We start from the raw sequence: 17,342 nt of genomic DNA on the forward strand, positions 1-17,342 counted from the left end.
TAATTCATTTATTAATATATTTTTTATGTGATTTTTCTTTTTTTGTTTAGGTAGTTTCTGTGGTTTTCTCTAACTTTGGTTTGGTAGTTGATTACTTGAGGAGGTACTTCAAAATCTTCCGTCTCTGTGTCTCTCTCTCTTCGTCTTCTTCATTACGCGTCTTCTTCTTCTTCTTCTTCTTCAACATTTTGCCCCTCTCTCTTTAATTAGCTGCAGCTCACCTTTCACTATCTCTCAATATCTCTTTCTTCGATATTTATTGTCAACTTGTGTGTGTGCGTACATTTGGAGAATCAGTAAACAGTTTGGATTCACTCAAATACCTACCTTTCACCTATCTTCTTCATTGCTTCTTTAGAACAAACTAAGAAAATCTTCTGAGATTCGTCTTCAAAGCTTGTTATTGCATGTTTTGATGGGAGTTGTAACGACTGGATCTCTCTGGACCAACGAGTTGGGTTGACTTGACCTCGGAAGTTACCTCTCTCCCTCTCTAGAGATTGCGTGTGTGTCAGTTTACTCTTTTGTCGGTAATATGAATACTGGTGGTCGGCTCATCGCTGGTTCTCACAACAGGAATGAGTTCGTCTTAATTAATGCAGACGAGAGTGCCAGAGTAAGAATTTATCAAAATTGAAGCTTTTTCACTTCTTTCTCTCTGTTTTAATTTGCACACATTGTTTCAATTTCGTTCTTCTGTGTAAAGGTTTTGCCTTTATCTTCTTCTGGATCTGGGTTTACATTTACTCGTTAAATTATCAATTAGGGTACACGATTCCAAAATTCTTACCTACTTTTATCAATATGTACAGTGAAAGTTTGTGTCGGTGGGGATTGAATTCTGAGTTCTAGTGTGTAAAATCCCCCAAAGAACAAGATTTTGAGTTAATTGCTAGTGAATCTTGTGTTGTAATTGAGAGATCCAATCTATGTTTGTTTCTCACAATTCTGTGCTTATGCTGATTCAATACAGATAAGATCAGTGGAAGAGCTAAGTGGGCAAACATGTCAAATCTGTGGAGATGAGATAGAGCTGAGTGTTGATGGAGAGTCTTTTGTGGCATGTAATGAATGTGCTTTCCCTGTCTGTAGACCTTGCTATGAGTATGAGAGACGAGAAGGAAACCAATCTTGTCCTCAGTGCAAAACTCGTTACAAGCGCATCAAAGGTGACACTTTAACTGTTTCATTACTTATGGATGGGTATTTGACAGGTGTGTTTATATCTCTGACAAAGGTTTCTAATTGGTTTCAGGAAGTCCAAGGGTTGAAGGAGATGAGGAGGATGATGGAATTGATGATCTTGATTTTGAGTTTGATTTTAGTAGGAGTGGCCTTGAATCTGAAACTTTCTCTCGCCGCAACTCCGAGTTTGATTTGGCCTCTGCTCCACCTGGCTCACAGATCCCTTTGTTGACTTATGGAGAGGAGGTTGGTTCATATTTTCCATAGTTGTTCTGCCTCTTTACTTCCCTTTCTTGGCTCATTTGGTTGCTTTTTTGTAGGACGTTGAGATTTCTTCTGATAGTCATGCTCTCATTGTTTCTCCATCACCTGGTCATATCCATAGGGTTCATCAACCTCATTTTGCTGACCCCGCCGGTAAGTTTTGTTTTTCTGATTTGGGGTGACGTGTTTTGATTTCCTGTTATTGTTGTTTGTGGTTACTGAGCTATTGGTTTGCTATGTCACAGCACATCCAAGACCAATGGTACCTCAGAAAGACCTTGCGGTCTATGGATATGGAAGTGTTGCGTGGAAGGATCGTATGGAAGAGTGGAAGAGAAAGCAGAATGAAAAATATCAGGTGGTTAAACACGATGGAGATTCTAGTCTTGGAGACGGAGATGATGCTGAAATTCCCATGTATGATAGACAAATCTTTCAGAAAAAAAACTGTCTTTTGTCATGTTTCACAGCTTTGCTTTGATATTTACGAGTTTTTTTTTCTTTTGCTTTAGGATGGATGAGGGAAGGCAGCCTCTGTCTAGGAAAGTACCAATAAAGTCGAGCAAAATAAATCCGTACAGGATGCTAATCATTCTCCGTCTTGTGATTCTCGGTCTCTTTTTCCACTACCGTATTCTTCACCCCGTCAATGATGCTTACGCCTTGTGGCTAATATCCGTGATATGCGAAATATGGTTTGCGGTTTCATGGGTTCTTGATCAGTTCCCTAAATGGTATCCTATAGAAAGAGAAACATACTTGGACCGGCTCTCATTGAGGTACGAGAAAGAAGGGAAACCATCTGAACTAGCTGGTGTGGATGTTTTTGTGAGTACGGTGGATCCGTTGAAAGAGCCTCCGCTTATTACAGCAAACACTGTTCTGTCTATTCTTGCGGTTGATTATCCGGTAGACAGGGTTGCTTGTTATGTATCTGATGATGGTGCTGCTATGCTTACCTTTGAAGCCCTTTCAGAAACAGCAGAATTTGCAAGGAAATGGGTTCCTTTCTGTAAAAAATACAGTATCGAGCCACGTGCTCCCGAATGGTACTTTTGCCACAAGATGGATTATTTAAAGAATAAAGTTCACCCTGCATTTGTAAGGGAACGCCGAGCAATGAAGGTTTGTTCATTCTTGCTCCTATATACGATAATTTGATAAGAAATTTTGGTGCTTATTGAAATAATTGCCTTTTTCCTGGCTACAGAGAGATTATGAAGAATTCAAGGTTAAGATCAATGCTTTAGTTGCGACTGCACAAAAAGTGCCTGAAGAAGGTTGGACTATGCAAGACGGTACTCCTTGGCCCGGTAACAACGTGCGAGATCATCCTGGCATGATCCAGGTTAGATGCATTAAGGCTTTAACTGTTTCTTTTTGTTCTATGTGCTGTTTGTATACTTCCAAGCTTACCTGTTTATTTTCTTGCTTTTTCTTGTAAAAAGGTTTTCCTTGGAAATAATGGTGTTCGCGATGTAGAAAACAACGAGTTGCCTCGGCTGGTTTATGTTTCTCGTGAGAAGAGACCCGGATTCGACCATCACAAGAAGGCTGGAGCCATGAACTCTCTGGTAAATAATTATGCTCAACTCTTGAATGTATTCTTTGAATTGATTAATGATATATCTTTCGCTAACTTCCTGACTCTGTCTTTCATGTTGCCGTATTTAACTGAAGATACGAGTTTCTGGAGTTCTATCAAATGCTCCTTATCTTCTAAATGTCGATTGTGATCACTACATCAATAATAGCAAAGCTCTTAGAGAAGCAATGTGTTTCATGATGGATCCTCAGTCGGGAAAGAAAATTTGTTATGTTCAATTCCCTCAAAGATTCGATGGGATTGATAAAAGTGACAGATACTCTAATCGTAATGTTGTATTCTTCGATGTAAGTACACCATTCTCTATCACTACATCCTTTTCTTGAGTTATTAATCCGCTCTTACTTACCAAACTTTTGATCTTGTCATTGTCAAAACAGATTAATATGAAAGGTTTGGATGGATTACAAGGGCCTATATACGTTGGAACCGGGTGTGTTTTTAGGAGACAAGCACTTTATGGATTTGATGCCCCAAAAAAGAAGAAGACTAAGCGTATGACTTGCAATTGCTGGCCTAAATGGTGTTTGTTTTGTTGTGGTCTAAGAAAGAATCGTAAGACAAAGACAACTGTTAAGAAAAAGAAGAACAGGGAAGCCTCAAAGCAGATACACGCACTAGAAAATATTGAAGAGGGCACCAAAGGTAAACAGAAGAAATTATATGTATCATTTCGTTTCAACATTAAGTTTCAGTTCATTGCTGAACACTTTTTTGTTTCTTTTTTTCTTTCTAAGGCACTAATAATGCGGTGAAATCACCAGAGGCGGCACAACTGAAGTTGGAGAAGAAGTTTGGACAGTCTCCTGTTTTTGTTGCGTCTGCTGGTATGGAGAATGGTGGGCTTGCTAGGAATGCGAGTCCGGCTTCTCTGCTTAGAGAAGCCATCCAAGTCATTAGTTGTGGATATGAAGATAAAACCGAATGGGGAAAAGAGGTAATGTAGAGCTCTTTGAAACACTTTTTAGCACTTTTTCTTTCATTTTGCAATATAGTTTTTGATTTCTTTCATGGTGTTTGTGAAATTTATTCAAGATTGGGTGGATCTATGGTTCTGTCACCGAGGATATCCTTACGGGTTTCAAGATGCATTCTCATGGCTGGAGATCGGTTTACTGTACACCCAAGAGACCGGCTTTTAAAGGATCAGCACCTATCAATCTTTCTGACCGTCTTCATCAAGTTCTTCGGTGGGCGCTTGGGTCTGTTGAGATTTTCTTGAGCAGACATTGTCCTATTTGGTATGGTTACGGAGGTGGTTTGAAATGGCTCGAGAGATTGTCTTACATCAACTCTGTGGTTTATCCATGGACCTCTATTCCACTCCTCGTTTACTGTTCTCTCCCTGCTATCTGTCTTCTCACCGGAAAATTCATCGTCCCCGAGGTAAAAAAAAACCCCAATCTTTGAGTTCTCCAAAGTATGAATCTTTCTTCCATGTTTTATCTAGATTCATTTTTCCTGGGGTAAAATATCATCTTTGAGTTTTCGAAAGTATCAATCTTTATTTTATGTTAAGTTTTCCTTTGCTCTATTTTTGGTTGCAGATTAGCAACTATGCAAGTATCCTCTTCATGGCACTTTTCGGGTCGATTGCTGTAACGGGCATTCTCGAGATGCAATGGGGTAAAGTAGGGATTGATGATTGGTGGAGAAACGAACAGTTTTGGGTGATTGGAGGTGTTTCAGCTCATCTCTTTGCTCTCTTCCAAGGTCTCCTCAAGGTTTTAGCCGGTGTCGACACAAACTTCACGGTCACATCTAAAGCAGCTGATGATGGTGAATTCTCTGACCTTTACATCTTCAAATGGACTTCACTCTTGATCCCTCCGACCACACTCCTCATCATAAACGTAATCGGAGTCATAGTCGGAATCTCTGATGCGATCAGTAACGGATATGACTCTTGGGGACCGCTTTTCGGGAGATTGTTCTTTGCGTTTTGGGTCATCCTCCATCTATATCCTTTCCTTAAAGGTCTGCTTGGGAAACAAGACAGAATGCCAACAATCATTCTTGTCTGGTCGATCCTTCTCGCCTCTATCCTTACGCTTCTTTGGGTCAGAGTCAATCCGTTTGTGGCGAAAGGCGATCCTATCCTCGAGATCTGCGGTTTGGACTGCCTTTGATTGAACTCAGAGTTGATGTGATGATACGTAACAAATTTTCCACAGAGGTAAGTAAAGAGGAAAGAGTCACACATTTGTTTGTTTACTGTGTTGTTAATTATTATTGTTGGGAACAAAAGATCCTTGTTAGATTGAACACGAAAAGAAGAAGGATTTAGATAAATAATGTTATTCTTTTGGAAGATGTTGTAATGTAGATATAGAAGAAGGTGGTGTCGTCTTGTTATTTTTTTTGGGTGAATGTGGAACAGAAAAGAGAGGTGTTATCTTATTAATTCTTTCACTGAAATATTTTGAGAAATCTTGTGCAAATTCTTGAAAGATAAAGAAGAAGGTTACTTCATCTAAAGTTGTTAAGAAGAAGAAGATGTTTGTGATGGCTTGCTTCTTCTTGTCTGAAGATAAGGAGAGATGCAATCTCTGTGGATCTTTGTCTTAATTCTCTTAGGCCTTCTTCTTCTCTATTATTACTTTATTCTTCTCTCTTGGGAGGGTAAAAGACTTGGGAGCACGAATCAGTCAAAAGTCAACACGACTGGTTGACCGGAAACTTTTGGAACCAAAACAAAAGGCCCCCATTCATTTTATTTTGTTTCAGATAATTACATGGGTAGAAGAATTCACTCAGATTGCTTTAATTTTATAGCTATTTTTAATTAGTTAAATAACTGTAATATAGTCTTTTAAAATTAGTAAAAAAGCAAGTCAGCGATAAGAGAAGCATAATAAGGCTAAGATACGCGTTTTGTGACCAATGAGAAATAATAAGTCAAAATAGGTGGGGCCCAGTGAATTGGATATTCGTATAAGTTTCATTTTCCTTAATTTAGTTAAGGAATCATCCGTGTTTTTGTAATCGTAGGATTGAAAGAGTCAAAGTAGCCTATATTTTCTCAACATCCGACGGTTGAGATCTGCGTTGGTCTTTTATAACCAGTACAACAGAGTGTACCTGATAACCTTTGCGTATCTTGTTGTTTAAGATTTTACCCCCACACATTGTCTAAATTATAGCCATGGCAGAAAGTTTTATCAATTTTACATTCTAACCCGTCATTAAAATAAGATTGACACACTTGGCTAACTCAGATGTTTGACTCTTCTCATGGAAATGAGTTAGTTATTAGTTGACATATTCAATCTATGATTTGTGGACCAAATATTCAGAATTTGTTTACTATGATTTTAATCATAATTGACCACTGTTAAGATTATAAAAAAAGAATATGTATGGAAGATTATTGTGGACTTTATCAATAAAAGAGAAAGAAGAAGATTAGTTTGGATATCAATGTGGAATTCAAAATATAATAACAATAATTCATTAATTAGTTATTAATGACAGATTTGTTGGGAGATAACTGGTATGTACATATAAAATTTCTTATAATTATAATACGAAAATCCAGAGTGAAATTTATAAGCTGAATTAGAGGCAGCTATGTAATGGTTGAAAATGTAACTTCATAAATAAAGAAAATGATTTATTAAACTTGTAAAAATATATGGACGAGTTTGCAAAAAATATAGTTAAAAAAAAGATGAGGGATAGAGAGAGATTTCGCAGCACCAACGTCGCAGTTTCTCATGCCCTTCAAAAAACCCTCATCAACATTACGTAATCCTCGAAGAAATTTACTACCAACTAAAAACACACAAAAAAAAAAAAAATCAAATCAAACACCATAGTTGCAAGAGAGAATTTCAAGTTTCATAATGGAGAAGATCCAATCAAAGAAGGAGACTAATAAACGAAGGAGAAGAGACGAGATGATAACGGAGATAGAGATGGAGGCAGCACAACAGTTGATGCAACTAAGCGACGAAGAGAATAATATCAATATCATCAAGAAGAAGAAGACGATCGAGGAAATATTTGGTAAAGATGATATTCATGATCAAGATCATCAATGCACGAAAGAAATGGTGGTGTTGAGAGTAATGTCATCGAAGACGAAGAAGAAGAAGTATAGGACGATTGAGAGCATTTACATGGCGACGAGACCTATCAGGGTCGTGATTAGATGATGAAACATTAACTATCCTTAGGTTTGAAGTTTAAGGTTTTTTTTTTTTTATCTACATTATGGTTTTTAACTTTTGATGAATAGGATATTTAAGCAATTTGTAATTAGTTCCAAGCACTGACGTTGTTTTGAGCGCAACACACTTGGTTGTTTTTATTATCGTAGCTTACATTATTTTATGATTTGATTATGTTGAGAAGATCGCAAGAATTGATCGAGGATAAAAATATAGTTTGAGGGAGCAAAAAGATCGAATGATTATGATCGATGTGTCACGGCTTTCTTGTTTCTTCAGAGACAAAAAAAAAACAACAATCTTTGGACGCGTGGAAGTCTTTTTTCATGTGTTTATACGCGTGTTGGGTTTTTTCTTTCACAATTTAGACTCTTTAGTTTTTTTATAAAAGAAGAATTACTACATTCTAGTAACTCTTTGTTATCTGTGTTAGATTTAAGAGAGGTTTTTCATAACTGAAAGTACTGATTCTGGAATGTAGTTGGCGATGTTTTCTACTATTTTCTGGTGAAGATTCGGATTTTTTGAACGGTTGATTCGGAATGGAGATATCATAGGATAATTTCGAAACTCACGGAAAAATGTTTTGACCTCTAGAGCGGACAAAGACCAATGCGCACGGGACATAGAATATATCCTTGGGGCTTTCGGGAAGAATGGGGGTGTTTGTAACACTTCTGACCCGAGTTAGAGGCAAAGGTGGTGTATATACGGAGGAGGAATGGGAACAAAAGGGGAAAATGGTGATTTGATTTCATTTGAGTCTCGAAACTATAAATGGAAATGTGTTGTGATAAAACCACTTAGGACTTGATTGGTTCTCCCGCTAGCACCCTCCTAGCGGTTGCTAGCGGTCGGTTGCGGTTGTTAGCTGTTGGTACCAATCATAGAAACCGCTCCGTACCGCTTCAAACCGCTCAAAATTGCTGAATTTCAAAAGCTCCTTCCCGCAAGCGTTTGCGGTTGCGGGCGGTAGCGGTTGGATTTAAAAAAAAAAAAAAAAAAAAAAAAAAAAAAAAAAAAATCAAACGTTTACTTATAATTATTATAAAATATATTAATCTTATATATATCTTTCATCTTTGTATCACGTTCTCATCAGAAACCCTAATCAATATTCTAAAACCTTATTTTCTCAATTTCTTCCACCCAAACTGATGAAAATCAATTTGAATATTTTTTTCTTTCATTATATATTGCTTTCTTTTTGATTGAATATATGTTTCGATTTGTTTTCTCGAATAGAAAATTACTTGCTTTTTGATTGAATTCAACGTTATTTACAGTTTGTCCCATTACTTGATACAATTTTTGGTGTTAACGACCCAGCATAAAGTACTATCTTATTATAAAATTATTTTATTTTTGAATAATTATTTAGTACTTTATTTATGGTTTTAATTATTAAGCATGTTCAATTTTTCTAATATTATCATAATAATATATTGGTGTTTTTATTTCTTTTTTTTTTTGTAATATTTTTTATTTTTTTAGTCATTTTTTTATTTAACTGCTACCGCACCCGCTGGTTTACCAGTCATAAAACTTCCGCAAACGCATCCATTTTCAAACGCTAAACCAGTCGGTCAAAACGCTTGGTAACGCTTGAAACCGCAACCGCCCGCTTCCGCAAACTCCCGCAACCGCAACCGCAACCGCTGCGTTTAAACCAGTCAGACCCTTAGGCGGGTACGTTTAAAGGTGATAAAAGAATGTAACTTGGTTACTGATCGGAATAATAAAAATAGGATTTGACTAACGTGTGAATGTATACTAGTTAGGGACACTTGCTTGAGTTAATGGGTTCATTAAATTTGGTACTCGCATTTCTCTATAGACATTGCAGGTGAAATTGACTGAAACCTAGCACGAGGGTGGTGGTCAGTCGACTAGAACTCCGTTTTATCTGACTAACTGGTCTATACTTTGGATTATAGCCTACAAGTCTAAGTGTTGAATTCATTGTCTGATGTTTTGCACGAGTTTTACGAAAAATCGACATTAAAACAACATTATGGCAGAAGTTATAGGTGGAGTGGGATGTAAAAACGAAACGAAATCATGAGACTAAATCGAAGGGTTTTGAAGCTGGCTAAGGAATAGTCTGCAGTCCAAACTGCTGCTTCGTGAATAATATTATAAGATAAAAAAAAAAATGTACACACTAGAAATAAACATAGTTAAACACTTTCAAATAGACTAAAAAATATTTTTTTCAAGATCAATAGATATGGTAAAGTTACAACCAACGAGGACGGAAAAAAGAAGAAGGGAAAGAAGGTCCCCATAATCTTTTGACCTATATAACATATTTCAGACAAGAGACTGAATCTGGATAGCAGTTCAGTTCAGGTTTAAACCAGTCAGAACAAGAAAATCTACGAGAGACAAAACCCCGACTTGCCTTCAATTCAGGCCTTGGCTTTGGCTTCATATTCATGAGGAGGCTGCAATCAAAAAGTATTCATTTAGTAAACACATGAAAATAAGAAAGAAAGATATGAACACAACTATTTTACCATGAAAGTTGCAGATATCATCTTTTGTGCAAACCATCTCATGTGCATTGCTCTTTGAGCTGCTACTGCCGCCTCCACTGATTGAAACCTCAGATACACAAACCCCGCACTGTTCCTGCATTTTACCAGATTCAGACCAATGTCACATATCTATAAACATCAACAGCCAAACATGCAAAGTCATACTTTGCCATACTTACTTGTCTACGTATATATGATTGACTTCGCCATACTTTGAACATTCATCCGCAACGTCTTCTCTAATTTCAAAGTCAAAGTCTCGTTCCGTCTGCAGCAAAGTAAAGGTTTGATGTTAATAGAAATTGTAGAAAAGAGTCAGCAGGCATCCAATTAAATAAGGCTGAGACTTGGTTTTTCACAGCTCTAACAAAACAAAAAAAGAAGAAGCAAGAATTGACCTCGGTTGCAGGATCGAACATGTTCTTCAATAGGAGGCATTCACTTGGCTGACCAACAGGTTCATTGACAAAAGAAGGGATTGCTGTTGTCGGAAGCACTGGTGTTGGGAAACTAGGATTCATGCCTGGTTGATTAAAGGCTGCTCCATTTAGCCCTGGTACTCCAAGAGACCCCACAATGCTGTAGATAGAATTCCATGTGTTATAAGGAAATACTCGCAAATAAAAGATTTGAGACCTAAATGGTGCAAAGAGATGCAGACAAGTGAGACATACCTCGTCGCGATACCTGAACGATCCAGCTTCTGCATAAGCAGAGCCCTAGATTGTGCATTTAAAGCCTGAGAGGGAGGAGAGAGAGTCGTTAAAAAACAGACCTTTAAGAGAAAGAATACAACGAGTAAAAAAGACAGGTTCTCTAGCTTACCAGTCCACCTCCATCATCATCATCAAAATCAGCAGATTTTGGAGCAGCATCTTGTGTACCAATATGATCAGAGACAGAGGAAACCTAAAAGGAAAATAGTAACCCGGATAAAGTAACATTAGATACATGCAAGTCCAAGAACTCATCATATTTCCACAACGAATTCAAAACTCACCTTGATTGTCCTACCAGCAATCTCCAGCTTCCCATTTAAGGAAATTTGTGCTGCCTTTGAATGTTCAAGTTGAGCAAACTATGCAAGAGAAAATAAAATTCAGTGAGGAATAACTAAGAAATTGAGTACCAACTAATTCAAAAACACGTTCCACTGACCTGAATAAATCCAAAACCTTTGCACTGCCCAGTCTCAGGATCAAGTGGTAGCTGAACAAGCTCAACGGGACCAAATGCCTCAAAAATCTGATAAAAGAAAAAGGGAACAACTGTGAGAATATGAAAGGTATTGAAAAAACAGTTGCTGGAGTGTCCATATGTAATAAAGACATTGACCTAGAAAACGAGGGGATGTCTAAAACTGACAAAAAAATATCACCTGTCTAAGCTGTAATTCTGTCATGTTGAAATGCAAATTTCCCACATAAAGTTTCCTATCTACAGGGCCAGTACCACCTGGTGTAGTGTTAGATTGAGCCAAATTCTTTTCAGCTTCAGAGGGCTTAACCATCACAGGTTGTCCAAGAAACGGTTGTCCAGACAGAGCTATGGCCATTGGAACTGACATCACATCATAAAACTCAATATACCTGCAAGTACAAAAAAAGGAGATATACTTGACTTCAAGCACACATAGGACGAAAAAATCAGAAAAAAACTTACAAAGCAAGTAGCAAAGAGAAGTTGGAAACAAAAAACTTTAGTGCGGGGGTTCAAGCTGAGTCTCTTTTGGTGGGTTGGAGGCCTAGAGTAATAGAAAATGTTAGCCCATCATGATAAGAGAACAATAATCAAGTCTAAAACAGCAATGACTATAGAAGCAAGCTACTCAATCAGTGAATATCCCAAACAGAGGACTGGGAAGGCACCATCGACTAGGAGGAAGTATCAAACAAAGAATGTGAATAAGATTAATAGGCTAATGGATTTCCTCCTTCCTGAGAGTGCTTGCTTGCAATGGAAAGTAACAACTGAAATAGGATTCAGGTTTTCTGACATCTACCTTGACCACGCAGAATGATTAAACAAGAGTGCAAGGTATTGCCATCATCCTCATCATTATCGCATGGCTAGTGCATCTAAGAATACAGAATCGAATTCTTGAAATTGCAGAGAAAACTGAATATGCAGAATATTACGTACCAAGTGCACATACACAAAACTAAGTTTAATAGAAACCGAAAGCAACATACCCGACTCCCTTTGATCGTCTTGAATTTCTGTCCATGATCAATCGCACGTCCCTCACCTGAAATTATACAGAACGGAGAACAATAAGAACAAAGAAAAAACAGAGCCCAAAAGAAAAGACAGCAGACATTTGACGAAAATATTAAGACCAGAAAGGGAAATCAAAGCGCAGAAACTTGATAAATAAATTCAGCTCTGTGCAGTAAGCAAGAGACGTCTAGCCATCCAGATAAAAAAAATCACACAAATTACTAAACACTGAAGAATAATAAGCGTTTCTATCGAAGCCAAAATAAGAAGTCAATGAAGCAAACTAAGGATTAATGTTTATTATATTATAAGAGCCAAGAACTACATCTTCAGTAAAAGGATTATATGCCATGGTCAAGCACATCGAAACAGCAACCCATCACTAAAACATTTATAACCTTATAATTGAAAATTGAGATTCATGGATCAATATTAATAACTTGCTATGGCCTCAAAAACTAGAACCATAAAGACAATTAACAACATATTAGAAAAGGTACAAAGGTAACTAACCTTGCCCGCTTTGGAGAAGAACTCATAAACATCTCTCTCGGTAGCTTTAAGAGGCATCTGTTCATTAATAAAACCAGATTAGGTCAACGAAATCAATACATCAGTAAAACCAATGTATAAGAACCTACCTGATATGCAAAAACGGTTCTTTGATCTCTCTCTGGATCTGCTTCAGGCTCATCTTTCTTGTCCTTGTGTCTCCTGCAATCGTGAAAATCATTTAAAAACCGTTCTAAAGAAACAACATTGGAGCTTTGCATCATTCATATAACACTTGCACATAACAACGAGCTCATTCAACATACCTGCTTCCTCTCTCCACTACTTCACGTTCCCTCTCCTCCCTCCGAGATCTACTGCTGCTCCTCCTCTCCCTCTCTCTTCTCTCTCTGTCTCGGGTTTTGTCCCTATCGCTCCTATCTCTCTCCTTGCTACTCCTCTCCCGATCGCTCTCTTTATCTCTCGATCCTTCTCTAACCTTATCCCTCTCTCGATCCTTATCTCTGCTGCTCCTATGCCTCTCTCTCTTACCGTTCTCTTCACCGTCTCCGCGAGACTTCTTGCTCCGACTGCTACCTCGCTCTTCGTCACCGCCTTCTTCGTCATGCCTCTCTCCTCCTTCTCTCTTTCTGTAACTCCTCTCGCTCTTCTCGTTCCCACTCGATTCCTTGTTCTTATTCGACCCATCTCCTTCCTCCACCGTCTTCTCAAGGTACTCGTATTCGTCAAACTCCATTGTCGTCAACGATTCGGCGAATTTCGTCGATTAGGGCTATTGTTAGGGTTTCGAATTGGAAGAAACTAATGAGATAATTGAATTTACTTGTGCCTGGTGGATCGATATCTAGAAGAAGATGATAGCGAGGTTATAAACGGTACTTACAACATAAAATCGGTTACGACAGTGATGGGCCCAATAGTTGTAATAGAAAAGGCCCAGTTCCCTTAATAATTTTTAAAACGTCCTAAATTGTTTTGTTTTCTCGCTAATTATTGTGTTTTTTTTTTATCAATCTATATATATACCATATTTACGGTCATCACAAATTATATATATAGGTTTTGGTATAAGTCATTTAAAACCGAAATTGGGTAGAGATGGATAAAGAGTATGGCAGAAAAGCGAGCTTCAATTTGATGTATTGATAACTTGTGGGTAAAAATGTTCAAGAAATTATTCTTCCATGCTTTACAGTTTCTTTTTTAGATTAAAAAAAAAACAAATATGTTACAAGAAAAGAAAGAAAAAAAAAAAAGAGAGGGGGAAATAGAAGTTTTTATGAACCCATCATAAGTGATGTGGTTAAAAAACTACTATCGCCTCCATTGCCTCCGCCATATGATCAAAACAACTGCAAACGGATAAAAAATCAATAATATTTGTATTTCTTCTCTATGTCTTGTGGTTTAACTCACCACCTTCACCTTCTTCCATATTGATCCGACCTGAATAATATATACATATTCACATGTCAATCTGTCCTCTACAACCAAGCGGGGTGTACAATTTGGTTACATACCTAACAATGATATCAACGACGGGGCTTCCCCTGATCCATTTGATTTCATGTCCGCACCTACGTTTCAATGTCACGACTGAAACTTAGAACTATATCCAACTATTGAACCTTTTCTCTAGAAGACAATTTAGCTTAAGAGCAAGTTCTAATAAGTAAATACATAAGCAGTAGATATGAAGACTACCTGAACTTTCCATTGATCTTGTGATGTCTGACTTCTTAAATGTAAATCCTATGAAGTTGGTGTCCTTGGACGTCAACATCTGCTCAACCAATTTATAAGTTAGCACCAGATTGTTTCCATCAATAAGCATACTATCCAAACTCGTTGATATTCTCAACCATAACAAAACGTAATCTGTTAGCTTTATTGAGTCCAGTGACATTTTCGCATATGTCAATTTGCAACACATATTATATTATAGGAATCAAGTAGAGTGCTCACCTTTCTCCAAGGACCAACTTGTGGTGCTTCGGATGGTGATCCTTCAACCTACAAGGTAATTGATGAGGATATTAGACGGTTTGACTTTCTCATTTTAGCAACGAAAATCAAAGGGTTACACTAAGACCCATAACACAGTTTTGACTTCTCATAAGCAGTTTTAAAACAAGTTTTAGGTTCACCAACTAGTCGGTTTCAACAAAATGCCTCATGCCACAAATCACGCCATGACAAGCTTTTTGAGATTCTATCATACTTACCTCTGGAAACTTCTCAAAATTTTGTGTGTCTAGTTCTCCATCGACAATGGGTCTATAAGCTGCCTCCATGTCATACAGTTTGTCCCATGGGGTGCCTTTGAACCATGGATGCGACTGAAGCATGAACAAAATAGATTACAATGATATCAAGGATGAAAGTAAGGATAATGAAACTAAAACGTATTTCTACAAATCCTTTTCAGAAGTCGCACCTTTATCTCCTCAACACCTCTGGTTCCCAACCTTGAATCAACATCACAAAGCAACCGACAAATCAAGTCTCTGGCTTCATCTGATATTTTTGGTTCTTCAGGGAATTTCAAGCATACCTTCCAATTAATTATCTGAGATAAGAAGCACAAGTCTTTAAGCAGGCATGAATATTTCTACTATATATAAACAATTTGCATGACTAACCAGTTGTATACACCTACCTTGCGGCATGTTATACGGGGGTCATCAGAACAGAATGGGGGATACCCAACTAACATCTCATACAAAATTGCACCGAGAGACCACCAATCACATTCCATTCCATATCCTTTCTTTAGCAGTACTTCTGGAGCCATGTAATCCAGAGTTCCAACGGTTGAATAAGCCTATAAAAATGAGAGACCTATTGATTACCCAAGATATATTCGATGTGGTAACTGATCTCTATAGTGTAGCATAAAATGAGTAGCTCGTGTAATTCAATTAGAGAAGCAGCATAAATACCAATGCACGGCGATTGCGCTTCCATTGCAGTAACTGCTCTTTAGGCATTTGCCAGGGTGCTTTGTCAGCGTCTGATTTTTCTGACTGGTTCTCTGAATCCTGAGACAACATTTCATCGTCTTCTAAAAGCAGTGAAGAATACTTATCATCTAGTGGCTTACATAAGCCAAAATCCGAAAGCTTCAAATGACCACTTTTGTCTAGTATCAAATTGTCAGGTTTGATGTCCCTACAGGCAAGAAGAAACAAACTCAAAGCAAGAAACCAAAGAGCCAAATAGTAAACATGGAGTTTTAATGATGCGTAGAGATCTCTCCAACAACCTAAATCACTAGGCATAAAAATGATGTCAAAACTTATATTATACCTGTGAACATAGTTATGTTGATGAATTGAATGGATAGCAAGAATGCTCTCCGCAATATAAAAACGGGCAACATCTTCAGAAAGAATGTCTTCTCTCATGAGTAAAGTCATGATGTCACCCCCAGGTAGATACTCCATGATAAGATACAAACATTCAGAATCTTGAAAAGAGTAAAAAAGCTTTACAATGTAACGGCTGTCAACTTCTGCAAGTAAGTTCCTCTCGGACCTGACATGCTCAACCTAGAGACACAAAACCAACTATTCATTTGTCTCTGCACAAGCACAAAAACTTCCAAAACTGAAGCAACCTAGTGAACCCAGTCCAATGATAAGAAAAAGGTAGGAAGTTTTTCTCAGCTCATATCAGGCATCAATCTTGCACTTAATAGTAGTACTACGATTCTCAAACATGTTACAACAAAAATAGAGGGGATATTTTTACCTGTCCACGGCTAAGCATCTCAGTTTTTTTCAATTTCTTCATGGCATAAACCTCAGATGTAGATCTCAAACGGCATAATCTAACCTGAAAAACAATTTCAGAGATTAAAAGATATTCTGGAGAGTGATTCCTTAATAAGTCAATTTCTAAATAGATCTCTGTATAAACAAGCTCGATTTGGGAAAATATGTACCTCACCAAAGGCACCTTTGCCAATAACGGTCAAAAGCTCAAAGTCATCAATCCCAATTTTACGTCTCTGAAGTCTCATATACTCGGTCTCACGACGTGCCAGATTCCTCATCATCTCATCTTGTTCCTCAACCGGTAACTGAGCTTCTTGCACTTTCCTCTGAAACTCTCTGCGTCTGTAATTTCAAAAATCTCAAGTCAAACACAAGTCATCTCGACCAGATCAGAGAGATTCATCATCATCTATTCATCACAAACAAAATCCGAATCCAAACCTCTCCATTCGTTCGTGCAAGCCTTGCAAGTAGTTCTTATAATGATTCTCGATGAATTGCTTAGCTGCAGCAGCTTTCTGACGTGTCACTGGCGACGAAACCGCAACATCCGTCTCCGTTTCAAATCCGCGACCAGGTTTGACGCGAACGGTTCCATCGGCGCCGTCCATAGTCTTCAGGCAGAGAGATCGTAAAACAAGTAAGAGAGAGAGAGAGAGAGAGAGAGAGAGAGAGATTTTAGAGAGCCATGGAAATTAAAAAGGAAGTAATCGAGGAGAGATCTAAGGAGCTGTCACGGTGTTGGTGAAATCCCAAAGACGCCAGAACGTGGACTATTTACCAGAGATGAACTGGCAAAGCTGTCTCCTCTATTAAAATTTAATTAAATTAATTAACAACAATAGACAATTTTATTAGTTTTTTTTTTAGAGTATGGAAGAATATACATGTGCCTGTGCCATCATAATTTTAGTTATTATTAACTTGCAATCTTTGAAGCAATTTTTTTATCGTCTTGACTTTCTGTCAGCGCAAGGTTTGGATCTATCTCCTGAGGCTTGAGGACACACGAGATTATTCTTCTCGTTACATGAAAATTTAATTCATGTAAATTTCTAATAAT

General features: G+C 37.7%; 4 protein-coding genes across 4 annotated transcripts; 2 read left to right on the plus strand and 2 right to left on the minus strand.

Annotated features, from left to right (window-relative positions):
- The first annotated feature begins 46 nt into the window (after positions 1-46).
- On the plus strand, positions 47-5,485 carry LOC9307459 (cellulose synthase A catalytic subunit 5 [UDP-forming]). Its single transcript, XM_002871343.2, has 13 exons — positions 47-616; positions 974-1,169; positions 1,256-1,431; positions 1,506-1,602; positions 1,695-1,866; positions 1,962-2,574; positions 2,660-2,797; positions 2,898-3,023; positions 3,130-3,342; positions 3,436-3,700; positions 3,793-3,992; positions 4,091-4,441; positions 4,603-5,485. The coding sequence occupies exons 1-13, from the start codon at positions 536-538 to the stop codon at positions 5,182-5,184; spliced, it is 3,210 nt and encodes a 1,069-aa protein (XP_002871389.1). The 5' UTR covers positions 47-535; the 3' UTR covers positions 5,185-5,485.
- A 75-nt stretch (positions 5,486-5,560) lies between these two features.
- On the plus strand, positions 5,561-7,403 carry LOC9307460. The gene has a single exon (XM_021020989.1). The coding sequence runs from the start codon at positions 6,901-6,903 to the stop codon at positions 7,210-7,212; it is 312 nt and encodes a 103-aa protein (XP_020876648.1). The 5' UTR covers positions 5,561-6,900; the 3' UTR covers positions 7,213-7,403.
- Positions 7,404-9,398: 1,995 nt separating this feature from the next.
- LOC9307461 (RNA-binding protein 39) lies at positions 9,399-13,344 on the minus strand. The gene is made up of 13 exons (XM_002873382.2): positions 12,806-13,344; positions 12,629-12,701; positions 12,501-12,557; positions 11,960-12,015; positions 11,146-11,356; positions 10,926-11,012; positions 10,768-10,845; positions 10,593-10,676; positions 10,442-10,506; positions 10,166-10,346; positions 9,947-10,035; positions 9,747-9,861; positions 9,399-9,674 (listed from the first exon to the last, which is right to left on the minus strand). The coding sequence occupies exons 1-13, from the start codon at positions 13,234-13,236 to the stop codon at positions 9,639-9,641; spliced, it is 1,563 nt and encodes a 520-aa protein (XP_002873428.1). The 5' UTR covers positions 13,237-13,344; the 3' UTR covers positions 9,399-9,638.
- Positions 13,345-13,612: 268 nt separating this feature from the next.
- On the minus strand, positions 13,613-17,168 carry LOC9309497 (serine/threonine-protein kinase tricorner). The gene is made up of 12 exons (XM_021020987.1): positions 16,721-17,168; positions 16,447-16,621; positions 16,254-16,337; positions 15,810-16,051; positions 15,443-15,671; positions 15,160-15,324; positions 14,938-15,069; positions 14,726-14,839; positions 14,466-14,513; positions 14,205-14,283; positions 14,021-14,077; positions 13,613-13,946 (listed from the first exon to the last, which is right to left on the minus strand). Exons 1-12 carry the CDS (start codon positions 16,888-16,890, stop codon positions 13,894-13,896), a joined length of 1,548 nt encoding a protein of 515 aa, XP_020876646.1. The 5' UTR covers positions 16,891-17,168; the 3' UTR covers positions 13,613-13,893.
- Positions 17,169-17,342: the final 174 nt, after the last annotated feature.

This window comes from Arabidopsis lyrata, assembly GCF_000004255.2.
Source record: "Arabidopsis lyrata subsp. lyrata unplaced genomic scaffold ARALYscaffold_6, whole genome shotgun sequence".
Taxonomy (NCBI): domain Eukaryota; kingdom Viridiplantae; phylum Streptophyta; class Magnoliopsida; order Brassicales; family Brassicaceae; genus Arabidopsis; species Arabidopsis lyrata.